The 14,431-nt window shown below is 42.6% G+C and overlaps 1 protein-coding gene across 3 annotated transcripts in view; it reads right to left on the bottom strand.

Annotated features, from left to right (window-relative positions):
* Positions 1–3,879: 3,879 nt before the first annotated feature.
* ECD (ecdysoneless cell cycle regulator) overlaps positions 3,880–14,431 on the bottom strand; it is a 33,322-nt gene continuing 22,770 nt past the window's right edge. For all 3 annotated transcript variants that reach the window (XM_039367459.1, XM_039367478.1, XM_039367469.1), the window contains 5 exons: positions 13,495–13,601; positions 7,119–7,299; positions 5,509–5,576; positions 4,567–4,784; positions 3,880–4,369 (listed from right to left, as the gene is read on the bottom strand). In XM_039367459.1, the coding sequence (XP_039223393.1) occupies positions 4,145–4,369; positions 4,567–4,784; positions 5,509–5,576; positions 7,119–7,299; positions 13,495–13,601 (799 nt within the window). In that variant the 3' untranslated portion in view covers positions 3,880–4,144. The remainder of the gene's footprint in view (positions 4,370–4,566; positions 4,785–5,508; positions 5,577–7,118; positions 7,300–13,494; positions 13,602–14,431) is intronic.

Genomic DNA, 14,431 nt, shown 5'->3' with positions numbered 1-14,431 from the left:
GTAGTTTGTAAAATTCAAATACAGAGATAAAAGGCAAAAGTACTGTAAAAACGAAGACAACGGCTGAAGTTGTCACCTCATTGCTGATGCAGTTGTTCTATCATTTTTTTCTAGTTGTGTTTCAGAGTTCCATTTAATATAATCCATTAGATTGCTTCAATGAAATTTTTCTTTGTGTGCCCTTTGATTCAGTGTTGACTGGACAACTCCCTGCAGTTTTCTTGGCAAGTCTTTTGGAAGAGGCTTATTCTTATTTTCTTTTTAGGGCCAGTAACTGGCTCAAAGTCACTAAAATGCCTAAGATTGGATTAGAATGTAAGAATCTCCCAGTATCTAGCCAAGTTCCTTAACCAGAGCACCAAACTGGATCCTTATGAAGTTATCCTTCATTAATGACTATATAGTTCTGTCCAAAATATTGCTGTAAAGTAGTTTGGTTGCCAGATTTTGAGAAAAAAAAGTAAAACTTGCTGCAGATAAAATATTGATTTTATTGGTGGAGAATCAGACTTGGAGGAATTATCTTTCTCCCCTTGATTTCACTTGGGTTACAACTGTGATCCTGGTTAGATCAAACTTGTGTCCTTCTGAGTCTTCGTGGATGGACATGAGGGATAGTGGGTCATGTCTTTTGATAGCCAAGAAGTGTTTATAGATCTGTTCCAAGTGTGGGGGGGGGGTTTGGAGCACAGTGGGAAAGGCCTGTAGCCTTATATTGTGGTAGCATATTTTATATGTGGGCTGTATCCCTTTCTTGGGATCATAAGAAAGTAGGAGGTATACTGAATCCCAGAGGAAGAGTAAATTCTCCAAATACAGACTAGCCTAGATAGTCAAAACTAAAATGGGAAAGGGAGTAAGTTTTAAATAAGACCCATCCATACCACCTGGTTCATCCAGTATATGAAAGAAAATCCTAAAGTGAACTTTCTGAGAAAGAAACTTGAGATCTACTATCTCTGTCAATTCAATCTCATTTTAATAGATTCTGATGCTATTGATGTTGAAATGTTAATCTTAATAGCTTTAAAGAGGCGAAAAAGAGGATTTCATTACTGTTTAAATGTTTGGTGTTTTTAAGCAAACACCAGTTGATGTGTTGGACATGGCACGTCATTGAGATGTATTAATTTTATAGCACATCAGATCTTCCACTACACATCTCAAGTTTGTATTCCTTTTGGCGTTTCAAAATGCCAGATGACTAAGATCCTAAGATAACTGAGTAGAACTCATAGAAAAATAATGAACAATCTCCTTTTTAACAGGCCGTTTAAGCCACTATGCTTACATTCAGTCCAGCATGATTTTTGTTGAGTTTATTTATATAAGCTTGCATGGAAATCTGTGTTTATATAGTTCATCATATAATCCACCTTTCCCTGCAGCCTTACCAATAGGAAATCTGATTAGACTATCCATTGTCTCATTCTCTGCCATGTAGATGTTAAGGTGAAATTCATATAATATACCTCTTTCAATTAAATCTCTAGTATTAAAAGTAGAATTAAAATAAATATTGGCTCTGGAAAACATTATTGTACTTGTAAAGAGAATCTCATCTCTACATTTAATATTTTTCAGACCTAAACTTGATTTTTGAATTCAGCTGTTGAAATTGATTCTGCTCATAGCTGATTCTAAAACATTCTTTTGTATGCTACATAAAGCCACTAGAACAGTGGTGATGAACCTATGGCACGGGTGCCAAAGACGGCACTCAGAGCCCTCTCTGTGGGCACGCACACCATCGCCCCAGTCCTAGGCCTTCAGTTGGGTTTTATAAAACATTTTCGCTTTAGGCCTCCGCTGCCATGTACACAAAAAAAGAGGTTCAATCAATCAATCAACTTCTCGCAGGAAAAAAAAAGATCTTGCAAAGTGGGAATTGATTGATTGAACTTTTTAGTCCCACCCAGTCTGCCATTACCACTGCAGCCACGCCCATCCAATAGGCCACACCCATCCGGTACCCAACGATGCATAAGTGGGGTTTGGGTTGCAGTTTGGGCACTCAGTCTCTAAAAGGTTTACCATCACTGCACTAGAATATAAAGTGAGAGTAAACCCCATCCCTTACTAGCACTCATGTTACCTAGTTTGGGTAATGAAATATCTGCAAGAAAACAACCAAGCTCAGAGAGCACCAAGACCCCACATTCATTTACCTCTTATTCAGTGCTTCTTTTGTAAAAAAAAAAAAAAAAAAGGTGCCAGAACTCACACGTCATACAACCCGCCTTGCCTACCCTACAAGGTTCCATCCAAAAAAGGTGCCGGAACTCCGTTCTGGGTGTTCTATGACAAAAAAAGCCCTGTTCTTATTAATACTTTAATATCATTTATAATATACAAGAAGGAATAGAAGGGTTTTTTTTCTGTTAAGTATCACTTAATCTTTCTAGCTAGCTGTTGAACTTGTCTTTTTTCATAACATGCAGTGCAGAGATCATTAAATATGACAATTGTTGAATCCTTAGTGCTTTCTGAGCTTGTTTGCTTGCAGACATTTCATTACCTGACTAGGTAACATCATCAGTGTTAAGTGTGGGGTTTGCTCTTTTTATATATAATAGTTTGCTTTGCTAGTGTTGGTGCAGCTGTAGTTTTCTCCTTGCTCGTTCTTTGATTAGTGTTTCATTGTTTGTCTGCTATTAATAACATGTTAAAATGTTTGGGAGTTGATGAAGGGATCATGATTATTGAAGGGTTTGGGGACTTCTGTGCTAAACAATCACAATTCAGAATATATGTAAATATATGTAAAATCTTAAGAGGACAAGCATTTTACATTTAACTGAGCATCTGTAAAAAGCCATTTGGATTCTTTTTTGTATACTATTTTCTTTTTCGTTGTTAGTGTTGAATATATGGTTTTGTTTCATTTTGTCTGTTTTTCTGTTTTGTACCGTATTTTCCGGCGTATAAGACGACTTTCTAAAGCATGGAAATCGGCACCGAAGTCAGGGGTCGTCTTATACTCCGAATCGTCTTATACGCCGGAAATTTCGGCAGTTTCCGGCATATAAGACAACTTTCTAGGCATGGAAATCGGCGCCGAAGTCGGGGTTGTCTTATACGCTGAGTTGTCCTATACGCCGGAAAATATTTTACTTTTTATGATAAAACAATAAATATTTAAAAAAATATTTTGGATTTTGGATTTTGTCTGAACTTTGTCATCTGAAGAGTTTACAAAATCCTTTGGCAAAGTGTAATATTTGAAAAGAAATTACTTGTACAATAATTGGATTCATGGCAGAATTTATGCAGCATCTAACTTGGAAACTTTAGTAGAGTGGGCCTGAACTTTATGCAAGCTGTAGCCTAAATGTTGGCATGTAAATTCAGTTTCAGCTTTGAAGCTGAGAAGCAAAAATGCTTATTAAAGAGCACACTTTTTTTGCAGTAATGGCCAGTTGCCTATTACTGTTACTGTGTCACTCACCTGTATTTAAACATTGAAAGAAGAATCTTTGTTCAGTTTTACTGCCTCATTGTTTTATAAACAATAACCTTGCCTCCTCAAACCTATCAAATTAGTATTAATCAAATTAGTACCAGCCACTAAGACCTACAAGGGATTCTCTTCCTGATGGTGCTATTCGGAATATTCTCCTCCTGCTGATTTGGAGACATCTGTAATATATTTAATGCCTTTCCTTTCTGAATGCTGAGCATTGTGTTTCAGACATTTAAAACATGCATTTGCTTCTCTCTGTGTTAAATTGTTTATGTTTATATTGTTTTGCTATATCGCTTCATTTTAATATATATCTCATAATATGTATCTCACGCTATATATTACTTCAACATATTCCAATCACTGGAAAGTTGTTTAATATTTATTAAACATTGTAGATAAAGTGTCTTTTTTTAAAAAAATGCAAAATATTTGCAAGAAAATCCCAAGTATTTTAATGAATCTAAAAGGGATTATAAAAATATTTGCAAGATTCCATTTTCTCAGCGCTTTACAATTATTGTTTCAGAAAACAGATTCCACAAGATGGTTAAGTAGTTGGTAAGGATACTCCAAATGATTCAAATCCATCTGCAAAAGCATCTTCTGAGAACTTAATTAAAAAGGTTTTAGCAATGTAGCTTTTAAGCGAGAAAACCAATTTATTGCATCAATAAATTGCTAATGAGGTCTGTGGTCTGTATTATCTGGCAAATATACTCCCATGCTCTGTAGAATGTTAGAAGCAGGTCCTGGCAAGCCAACTTGAGCATTATAGGATTCCAACAAGTTAGTTACAAGGTTCACATCAATGTCCACAGGTGTTGTATCAGGATCTTCTTTACTCTGACTGCCTTCCAAATCTGTGTTAGGGTCTTTATATGGAAATACTTTACCAGATCTCACCTATGTTAAATAACGACAGAGAAAATATAAGATATTTCTGTTAACACTGGACTCGGATGTCGTTTAGATTGATAAAAAAAACCCTTATGAAATGCTATCTAATTTCATATTATAGCTAATTTATAGGAAAAAAAAATAACCCTGGCAGCCATTCCTTCCTCTTAAGTCACCAGAAAGGTGGTCTAAGTTAAACGTACCTCTTTCTTCTGATTGGTAAAGCTTTTGCCAATAGTGGTGGATGATAATTCATGATCCATTTCATTCATGTATGTTTGGAGATTTTTGGTTATTTCATTCCAAGATGCTGTATCTCCTTGAGAATCAGCTTTTAAATCAGGCTCTTCATCACTGTCTAAAAATTCAAAATCTTCTTCTTCTTCTAAGTCATCAGAGTCCAGCTCCTCTGAATTTGGCCCTAGAAGCAACACAGAAATGGTGTTAGAATAAGACTAAAAACAACTGATACTTGGGGAGAGGGAAAATGAGGTATCCAAAACTAGTGTCAGAACCCATATCTATCTGATTTCATACTTCCCTTGCTCTTCTTTCTCTGACCCAAATTCCATTCTCTTCTCTCCCTGGGTTCTGCCATACTCCTGGAGGGGAGGGGGGAATAATCACGGGTTTATTGCCTTAGCTTCCTCTATCACTACAATGTAACACTTTGCTTTCCTGCATTATTTCTCTCTGTACTTTCTTCTCCTACAACTGTCAACTAGCAAAGGGGGAGGAAGAAAGGAATGCAGCCTCCGGCAACTGGCTTATCTCTCCGCTCTCAAGAGAAGGTGCGAAATTGCCTAAACATCGCTGTTACAACCAGAGCCGGCCTGATGTTATCTCCCCTTTCCCACAATGGGCTTAACACCTGGGGATTGGCTGGTGTGAAGCTTCCGGATGAACTATGGGGTGGCCTTTGCTTGGGGACACTTTAATCTATTGATCTACGCAGGAAAACCTCAGATCCTGTCTAGTATGCCTGCTATCAGCTTCTCCTAATAAAAGTTCCTTTTGGAAGAGCTTGCTTCCATGAGCTCTGCTTTCTTGGGATGAGGTATATGTGGCTCCAGGACAGAGATGAGAGGGAAACTTAATCTCAAATCATTTCATTCTAATCCCCTTGCCTGATCCAGGCAACTCACCCAGGATTTTATCCAAAGCCTCTGTGAATGAGTCAACATCAAAACTGATAGGGCCCTCAGCAGAAGACCTGAAAGTTAAGAATTCATAATTATATTTTATGTTGTTGTTGGTATTTGAGGTAATGATGTAATGCGGAAGATTATGGAAATGATTTCTCAGAATCAGCAGCAATTTCTATGGACAGAATAACTTCTTCACCTCATCACTTCTCCTTTCTAGAACAGGCAGGGTAGTAAAAATTTACTGGGATCTGGTGAAAATTCCCCCCCCCCTTTTTAATGTCTAGGTAGCCCAAAGATGCTTTTTCACGAGGCAACTGGACTTTGTTTTTCTTTGAACATGTTTTGCTTCTCATCCAAGAAGCTTCTTCAACTCTGGAGCTTCTTGGATGAGAAGCAAAACATCTTCAAAGAAAAACAAGAAAGTCTAGTTGCCTCGTGAAAAAGCATCTTTGGGATAACTATGATCTGGATGACTGAGAATCTCCACAGACAATGTCTAGGTGGGTTCCTAAAAAATAATCAGCATGGAACTGCAGCATGAGTTTTCCTATATAAGTGATAAGGATTTTTACAAATAAATATTGATCACATAAATATATTTAAATATTAAATATTATGTCTAAATACCATGTTTCACCAAAAGTAAGTCCTATCCCCCAAATAAGCTCTAGCTTATTTTTTTGGGGTGGGCCTAGTATAAGCCCTACTCCAAAAATAAGCTCTAGTTTTGGGGCAAGGCGCATGCCTAAAAATCAAGCTAGGAATGGGGCGTGGGGGTGGTGGAGCTTACCATTGTAGCTAGGACTCCCATAGATTGGCACTTGCCTTGCCTCACCGGCCCACTTCTTCTGCGGCCAAAGGAGCAGCTTCATTTTACAGCTGACAATGGAGCTCTGGCCTCCATTTCGCAGTCAGAGGCCTTCCAGCAAGGCAAAATGCAGGCCCCATTCTCAGCTGCAGAATGAAGCTGCTCCTTCGGCTGCAGAAAAAGTAGGCCGGCTGGGCGGGACTGTCGATGTTGCTGCCGCGAAGTGAGTAGAAATAAGATCTGGTGCCTCTTTTGGAGGCAAAAAACAACAACAGACCGGGTCTTATTTTCGGGGAGAAACAGTATAAGTCACAATTTTTAAAAAAGGGTTAATCATTGGTATCAATTGTGGCAATAGGATTGAGCAAACTTGCATTTAGAACAGATAAATTATTTAATTGCTATATAATTAAGCTAAACATGCAGTAATCTCTGCTATTATACAATTTGCCTGAATCAGGCAGATGTATAGATTTTCTGTATCCAGTTCTTTTATTCTGGCTATTTTTCTACATGTTATATAGACTGAGTTTTACCCCCTATTTTCTGGCAGAAATGAAATTCAGTTTCAGGAAACTAAGCAAAAGTTGCATTTGCAATTTAAATACTTATTTATTTTGTAATACTTAAAAGTTATTTACCAAGTAATAATTGTTTTTGACAGACATAAATTTGATATACTGTAAATGCCTAGAGTTCTTTTCGCAAATTTGGCTTAGATTATTTGAAAATGATTCACCAATACAGAAATTATTACATTATATGGAAGCATGCTCCAGTCAGTTATGTAACTACCTACCATGGTGTTTCTGCTCCTTTGTATGTTGAGACTTTGGATATAAAAGCCTTCATGCTTTCAGCAACCTCAGTCAAGTCATAGTTCTGCTTTTCATCTGAGGCAGAAGCAGATTTATTTGTGCCAGATGTCTCCTTAAGAATCTGATCGAGAGCATCTGGAGAAATCTCCAGCCAACTGTCATCTAAAAGAGTAGCATAAAGCGTGAGGATAATCTTTATTTATTTATTAAACAAATTTATACAGCTGCACACTGTGACTCTGGGTGGCTTATAAATAATAAACACATAATTAATAATAATACTGCTGACTGTAAAAAGGAAAACATGTGAAAGTTGCAAGCAGCTGCATATATATTAGGAAAAGATGAAATGTCCAAAAAAGCTTTTAGTTTTTTGCAGAAAACATGACGGAGCTGACTAGGTTTGAATGAAGCCATGTTGCTATATGCCAAATTCAGAATCATCAGAATAATTCACAGAGTTTGCATTATCTATCTTATACTCAATAGTTCCCCTACTGCTAGGTCCTCAAATGCTACTAAAATTGAGTTGGGATATTAACACTACTAGACAAGACAGAAATGGTGTTAGATGCCTAATCCAACAGTCTGATGCAATGTTACCTCAGGTTAAAGCAGGGGTCTTCTAACTTGGCCCTTTTATGACTTGTGGAGTTCAATTCCCAGAATTCCTCAGCTAGGCACGCTGGCTGAGGAATTCTGGGAGTTGAAGTCCACAAGTCATAAAAGGGCCAAGTTAGAAGACCCCTGGGTTAAAGAGTCAAGAGCATATTTGCCAGACTACCTGCTCCTCTTTAGGGAGTGATTTCATTCATTTCCTAGTTTAACTATTATACAGTGGTTCAAATAAATCTTAAAAGAATTCCTAACAGTATAATCAAATTTGGGTCTGGCAAGGATAAGCACAGCTTATTCTGCTTATTTTATCTAGTGTTAATAAAAACCATAAAATAATCAGTCTATCATCTGAACTTAGAATGTTACAACATTATTATTTTGTTGTAAGTCCAGATCAGGGGTCTTCAAACTTGGCCCTTTTATGACTTGTGGACTTCAATTCCCAGAATTCCTCAGCCAGGCATACTGGCTGAGGAATTCTGGGAATTGAGGTCCACAAGTCATAAAAGGGCCAAGTTTAAAAACCTTTGGTCCAGATAAGACTGATAAACAATAATGACAGACTAATAAACAATAATAATTATAATGTTGTAATTGTAAGTTCAACACAAAGGGTTGAAAGGGACCTTGGAGGTCTTCTAATCCAACCCCCTGCCCATGGCAGGAGACCATATACCAGCAGTTCTCAACCTGTGGGTCGCGACCCTTTTGGGGGTCGAATGACCCTTTCACAGGGGTCGCCTAAGACCATCAGAAAACACATATTTCCGATGGTCTTAGGAACCAAGACACCGCTCCGCATCCGTCTCCGCATGGCCTCACTGCCGAGCGCGGCCCCTTCTTGCCTGACTCTCCCTGCGGCGCTCCTCCCCCGGCGGCTTCTCAATAGACAGGCTGGCCCGCTGCCGGCTTCGGGAAAAGCAGCTAGGCGAGGTTCCTCGAGGCAGAAAACTGCGGCCAGCCCGGGAACAAGGCGGGGAGGCGAGGTTGGAGCACAGCAAGTTTGACGTGGGGGCGGCGGTGGGAGGGAGCACTGAGGGGCAGCTGGGCGGCACTTCCGAAGATCCCGGCGGCACCTCTCGAGCAGCCCGGGAGTTCCCTCAGCCAGGCCGGGCAGGAAGGTCACCCCTTCCGGTTGGGGCATCCAGGAAGCTTCGGCTCCTCCCTGTCGCGGGCCACTTCAGCCTCTCACCCACAGTCTCATCTTGCTGGGGGCCCGGGACTTGCAGACCCCTCCCGGCAACTGGACTGAGCCCGCACGGTGGTGAGGCCTGGCACCCAACCGAAGCTTCCAGCCACGCGGAGAAACGTGCCGGGCCGCACAACTGGCAGAGGCGGCTGCTTCCGCTCTCGCCACCGCTGTCTGGCCCGAATCTGCTCAGGGCAAAAGAGGCGGCTGCTGCCCAGCACAAAGAACTCCTGTGTGTCTCAAGCCCCCCATTCTCAAGAGAAAGAAGCCGCTGCCTCCCGTCCTGCTCCCCCTCCCCGCCCGTTCGGCTGAGGACGCGGCGGATGCCGGGCTGGGGGCAGCAGAGACCCCCGACGATGCTACCGTAAGAGAGAGAGAGAAAGAGAGAGAGGAAAGAGAGAGAAACAGAAAAAGAGAGAGGAAAGAGAGAAAGAGAGGAAACAGAGAGAAGAGAAAGAGAGAAAAACAGGAAAAAGAGAGAGAGAGGAAAGAGAAACAGGCGAGAAAAGAGAAAAAGAGGAAAGAGGGAGAGAGAGAAGAGAGGAAAGAGAAGAGAGAGGAAAGAGAAAGAGGAAAGAGAGAGAAAAGAGAGAAAGAGAAAGGGAGGAAACAGAAAGAGAGAAAGAGAGAGAGAGAGAAAGAGAAAGAGGAAAGAGAAACGGGAGAGGAAAGAGAAAAAGAGGAAAGAGGGAGAGAGAGAAGAAAGGAGAGGAAAGAGAGTAAAGAGAGAAAGAGGAAAGAAAGAGAGAGGAAAGAGAGAAAGAAAGGGAGGAAAGAGAGAGAAAGAGGAAAGAGAGAGGAGAGAAAAGAGAAAGAGAAAGAGAGGAGAGAGAGAGAGGAAAGAGAGAGCAAAAGAGGGAGAGGAATGGCGCTTCTCCAACCAGGCTGGGCGGAGCCGCCTTCCTGCCCCCCCGGCCAGCTGGATGGGGGGTTGGGGGTCACCACAACATGAGGAACTGTATTAAAGGGTCATGGCATTAGGAAGGTTGAGAACCACTGCCTTATACCATCCTGGACAAATGGATGTTAATTCTTTTTTTAAAAGCCTCCAGCAATGGAGTACCCACAACTTCGGGAGACAAGCTGTTCCACTGATTAATTATCTTCACTGTCAAAATTTTTTTCCCTTAGTTCCAAATCTTGGATCTCTAGCAAACTTCCAACCAATGCTTCTTGCCATGCCCTCTTTGGAGAATAAGTCAACCCCCTTTTCTCTGTGATTGCACCTCAAAATATTGGAAGATAGCTATCATGTCATCCCTAATACTTCTCTTTGTTAAACCAGATATACCCTTCATTGTATGGTTTAGCCTCCAGACCCCTTATCATCTTTCTTGCTATTCTCTGCACTCTATTCAGCATTTTTGTTTTCTATTTTGGTGACCAAAACTAGACACAATATTCTAAGTGCGATATAAAGTGGTACTATCACTTTTTGTGATCTTCATGCTATCCCTCTGTTAATACAGCCTAGGACTGCTTTGGCTTTTTGGGCAGCTACAGCACACTGCACTTAAGCTGGAAAAATCAAATGTACAGCTGTAGAATAGGCCAGTGGTTCTCAACCTTCCTAATGCCGCAACCCTTTAATACAGTTCCTCATGTTGTGGTGACCCCCAGCCCCCCATCCAGCTGGCCGGGGGGGGGGGCAGGAAGGAGGCTCCGCCCAGCCTGGTTGGAGAAGCGCCATTCCTCTCTTTCGCTCTCTCTTTCCTCTTTCTCTTTCTCTTTTCTCTCTCTTTCCTCCCTTTCTTTCCTCTCTCTTTCCTCTTTCTCTCTTTCCTCTCTCTTCTTTCCTCTCTTCTCTCTCTCCCTCTTTCCCTCTTTCCTCTTTTTCTATTTCCTCTCCTGTTTCTTTCCTCTCTTTTTCTTTCTCTTTCTCCTTCCTCTTTCTCTCTGTTTCCTCCCTTTCTCTTTCTCTTTCCTCTTTTTTTCTGTTTCTCTTTCCTCTGTCTCTTTCTCTTTCCTCTCTTTTCTCTTTCCTCTCTTCTCTCTCTCCCTCTTTCCTCTTTTTCTCTTTCCTCTCCCATTTCTCTTTCCTCTCTTTTTCTTTCTTTTTTCTCTTTGTTTCCTCTTTCTCTCTTTCCTCTTTTCCTGTTTCTCTTTCCTCTCTTTCTCTTTCTGTTTCCTCCCTTTCTCTTTCCTCTTTTCCTGTTTCTCTCTCTTTCCTCTTTCTCTTTCCTCTCTTCTCTCTCCCTCTTTCCTTTTTCTCTTTCCTCTCCCGTTTCTCTTTCCTCTCTCTCTTTTTCTCTTTCTCTTTCTCTTTCTTCTCTCTCTTTCTCTCTCTTTCTGTTTCCTCTTTCTCTCTTTCCTCTTTTCTTCTGTTTCTCTCTCCTCTCTCTGTTTCTCTCTCTCTCTTATGGTAGCATCGTCAAGGGTCCCTGCCACCCCCAGACCGGCATCCGCCGTGTCCTCAGCCAAACGGTTGGGGAGGGGGAGCAGGACGGGAAGCAGCAGCTTCTTTCTCTCGAGAATGGGGGGCTTGAGACACACAGGAGTTCTGTGCGCTGGGCAGCAGCTGCTTCTTTTGCCCTGAGCAGATTCGGGCCGGGCGGCGGTGGCAAGAGTGGGAGCGGCCACCTCTGCCAGTTGTGCGGGCCGGCACGTTTCTCTGCGTGGCTGGAAGCTTCGGTCGGGCGCCAGGCCTCACCGCTGTGCGGGCTCAGTCCAGTTGCCGGGAGCGGCGGCAAGTCGTGGGGGTCTGCAAGTCCCGGGCCCCCAGCAAGGCAAGACCATGGGCGAGAGGCCAAAGTGGCCCGCGGCAGGGAGGAGCCAAAGCTTCCTGGATGCCCCGGCCAGAGGGTGTGACCTTCCTTCCCAGCCTGGCCAAGGGTACTCCCAGGCTGCTCAAGAGGTGCTGCCAGGACCTTCGGAAGAGCCGCCCGGCCGCCCCTCGGCGCTCCTTCCCGCTGCTACCCCCACATCAAACTTGCCGCGCTCCGGCCTCGCCTCCCCGCCCTATTCCCAGGCCAGCCACAGTTTTCCGCCTCGCGGAACCTCGCCTAGCCGCTTTTCCTGAAGCCGGCAGCAGGCCAGCCTTTCCATTGAGAGGCCGCCGGGGGAGGGAGCACCGCAGGGAGAGTCAGGCGAGAAGGGGCCGCGCTCAGCAGCAACGTGGCCAGAGCACAGCGGCAGGGCTGGCCTGCACTGCGCTTCCTTCTTCCCCACGAACTCTGCCCCCAAAGCCCAGGGCAGGAAGGCTGGAGCCTCGGAAGGCCCGGAGGCTGCTGGAGGTGTTGCTGACAACTGCGAGCATCAGCAGGTGTGTTGGTTCTGTTGTGGGTGTGAGGCAGAGGCGCTCCAGAGTGTTTGTATGTTTGTGTGGGGGGCGGTTCGGGCTCAGCAGGCATATAAACAACTCATTAGTTTGAAATCACGTCCGTTGCTCCTGCTTGGTTGGCCCTTCTCTGTTTTGAAGGCAAGAAGTGATTCTTGCAGAGTGAAAGGCAGGTTTTATTGTGAAACCGCAATTCTATAGCTGAAGGCCCTGGCCGCCCTTCTCCCAGGGGGTGGGGCACCCGGGCGCAGGACCAATCAGGAGCCCTGCAGGAGGTAAGTCCGCCTGAGCAAGAGAGAGAAGGGAAGCGAAAGTGCCTCTCTGTCTCTCTCTCTCTGCAAATGGTGGAGGAGGACATGTGGAGACGGATGCGGAGCGGTGTTTCGGTTCCTAAGACCATCGGAAATATGTGTTTTCCGATGGTCTTAGGCGACCCCTGTGAAAGGGTCATTCGACCCCCAAAAGGGTCGCGACCCACAAGGTGAGAACCGCTGGAATAGGCAGTCACAATAGCAATAATGCTTAAAGTTATATACAGCTTCATAGTGCTTTACAGCCCTCTCTAAGCGGTTTACAGAATCAGCATATTGTCCCCCAACAATCTGGGTCCTCATTTTACCGATCTCGGAAGGATGGAAGGCTGAGTCAACCTTGAGCTGGTGAGAATCGAACTGCCAAATTGCTGGCAGCCAACAGTCAGCAGAAGTAGCTTGCAATACTACATTCTAACCAGCTGACTCACCAGCTGACTCACCAGTAGTAACTGTGAAAGGGATCTAGGTGCCCCAGGAGATCACCACTTAATTGTAAGCCAGTAGTGTGCTACAGCTGTAATTAGATATTTAAAAACATCACTATCCCATACATTTTATTAAATTTCGGCAGTAGGACTTCAAATTCTATTTTATGGCATCCTAAGAAGAACAGTATTTAATACTCTTAAGGCAGCAGTTCCCAAACTTTCTGGCTCTGGGACTGGCAACGGTGAACTTGGGGAGAGGGGATGGTTTCACATGTCTGAATGTAGTTTTGTGTGCTCGCTCGCCTGCTGCTTGTGCGGTCCAATTCCTAACAGGTTGTGGACCAGTACCGGGCTGCGGACTGGGGTTTGGGGATCCCTGCCTTAAAGTATTTAATGAAATGTCATTTTCATTCCTTTCGGATGGCCAAAAAAGCAAGAAAAACAAAAAAAACCCCAGTCAATAAAATAAAAACATTATCTACAGGTTTCTGTAACTCTGATCATTATTTTTAAAACTCTCCCACTACTTACCATCCTCTGGAGGTAGAATGTCTGAGCTCTTTTTCAAATCCTCCAAATTAAAGGAATTTTTTTTTAAGATTGTCATAATTTCTTCCCCTGGGCTCACAGCAACTGAACTATTAAAGGAAATACAACACCAAAATACATAATTAAATGTATCGAACTGGCTATGCTATTACTTTTCCACAACTGATCCAATCATAATCTCACTAGCAGATAGAACTTCTCTTCATACCCTACAGGTAGTCCTCACTTAATGATTGTTCAAAGTTACAGTGGACTTTAAAAAAGCTACTTATGACCTATCCTTGAAGTTAGATTGCTGCCACTCCCCCAACCCCTGGTCACATGATTGCATTTCAGGCACCTGGCAACTGGCTCACATTTATAAGCATGTATATTTTCCAGTAGAAAATGGCCAATGGATTTGCTGGATTTGCATACACTTGATTTGTTCAACAACTATCTGATTTGCTTAACAACTGCAGTGACTTGCTTTATGGCTATCGTAAAAATGGTTGTAAAATTGAGTCCAGTCATGTGGTACCTCAACATAATGACTGCAATGACTTATGACCAAAATTCTGGGCTCCATTTTGGTTACAGGGCAAGGACCACCTATAAACAAGCTTTTCATAAAGGAAATGGTTAAATATTTGGTTGTGATTCCATATTATTAGGAAAGTGTGGTTTGCCTGCCTCTCATTTAACATCATTTTCAAGCCCAGCTATAAATAATTTGCTATAAAATTTGTTACAGTTTATAATATTATAATTTGGGTTATAACATTATAATTAATTATTGAAAACAAACAAAAAATAGCTTAGGGATTTTTTTTCCTTTTAATGACTCTGCTTCAGGCGGGGGGGGGGACACATGCGATTGGAGCTGAGCATTTACTGGCCCGATGCCCTTCCTAATGCCTATGTGAAATTTGCAAGTAAT

Source organism: Crotalus tigris, unplaced genomic scaffold (genome assembly GCF_016545835.1).
Source record: "Crotalus tigris isolate CLP2741 ecotype Arizona unplaced genomic scaffold, ASM1654583v1 scf7180000017600.4437325, whole genome shotgun sequence".
In the NCBI taxonomy this organism is placed as follows: Eukaryota; Metazoa; Chordata; class Lepidosauria; order Squamata; family Viperidae; genus Crotalus; species Crotalus tigris.
The sequence above is the reverse complement of the archived record's forward strand: the minus strand, read 5'-3'. Positions and strand labels throughout refer to the sequence as shown.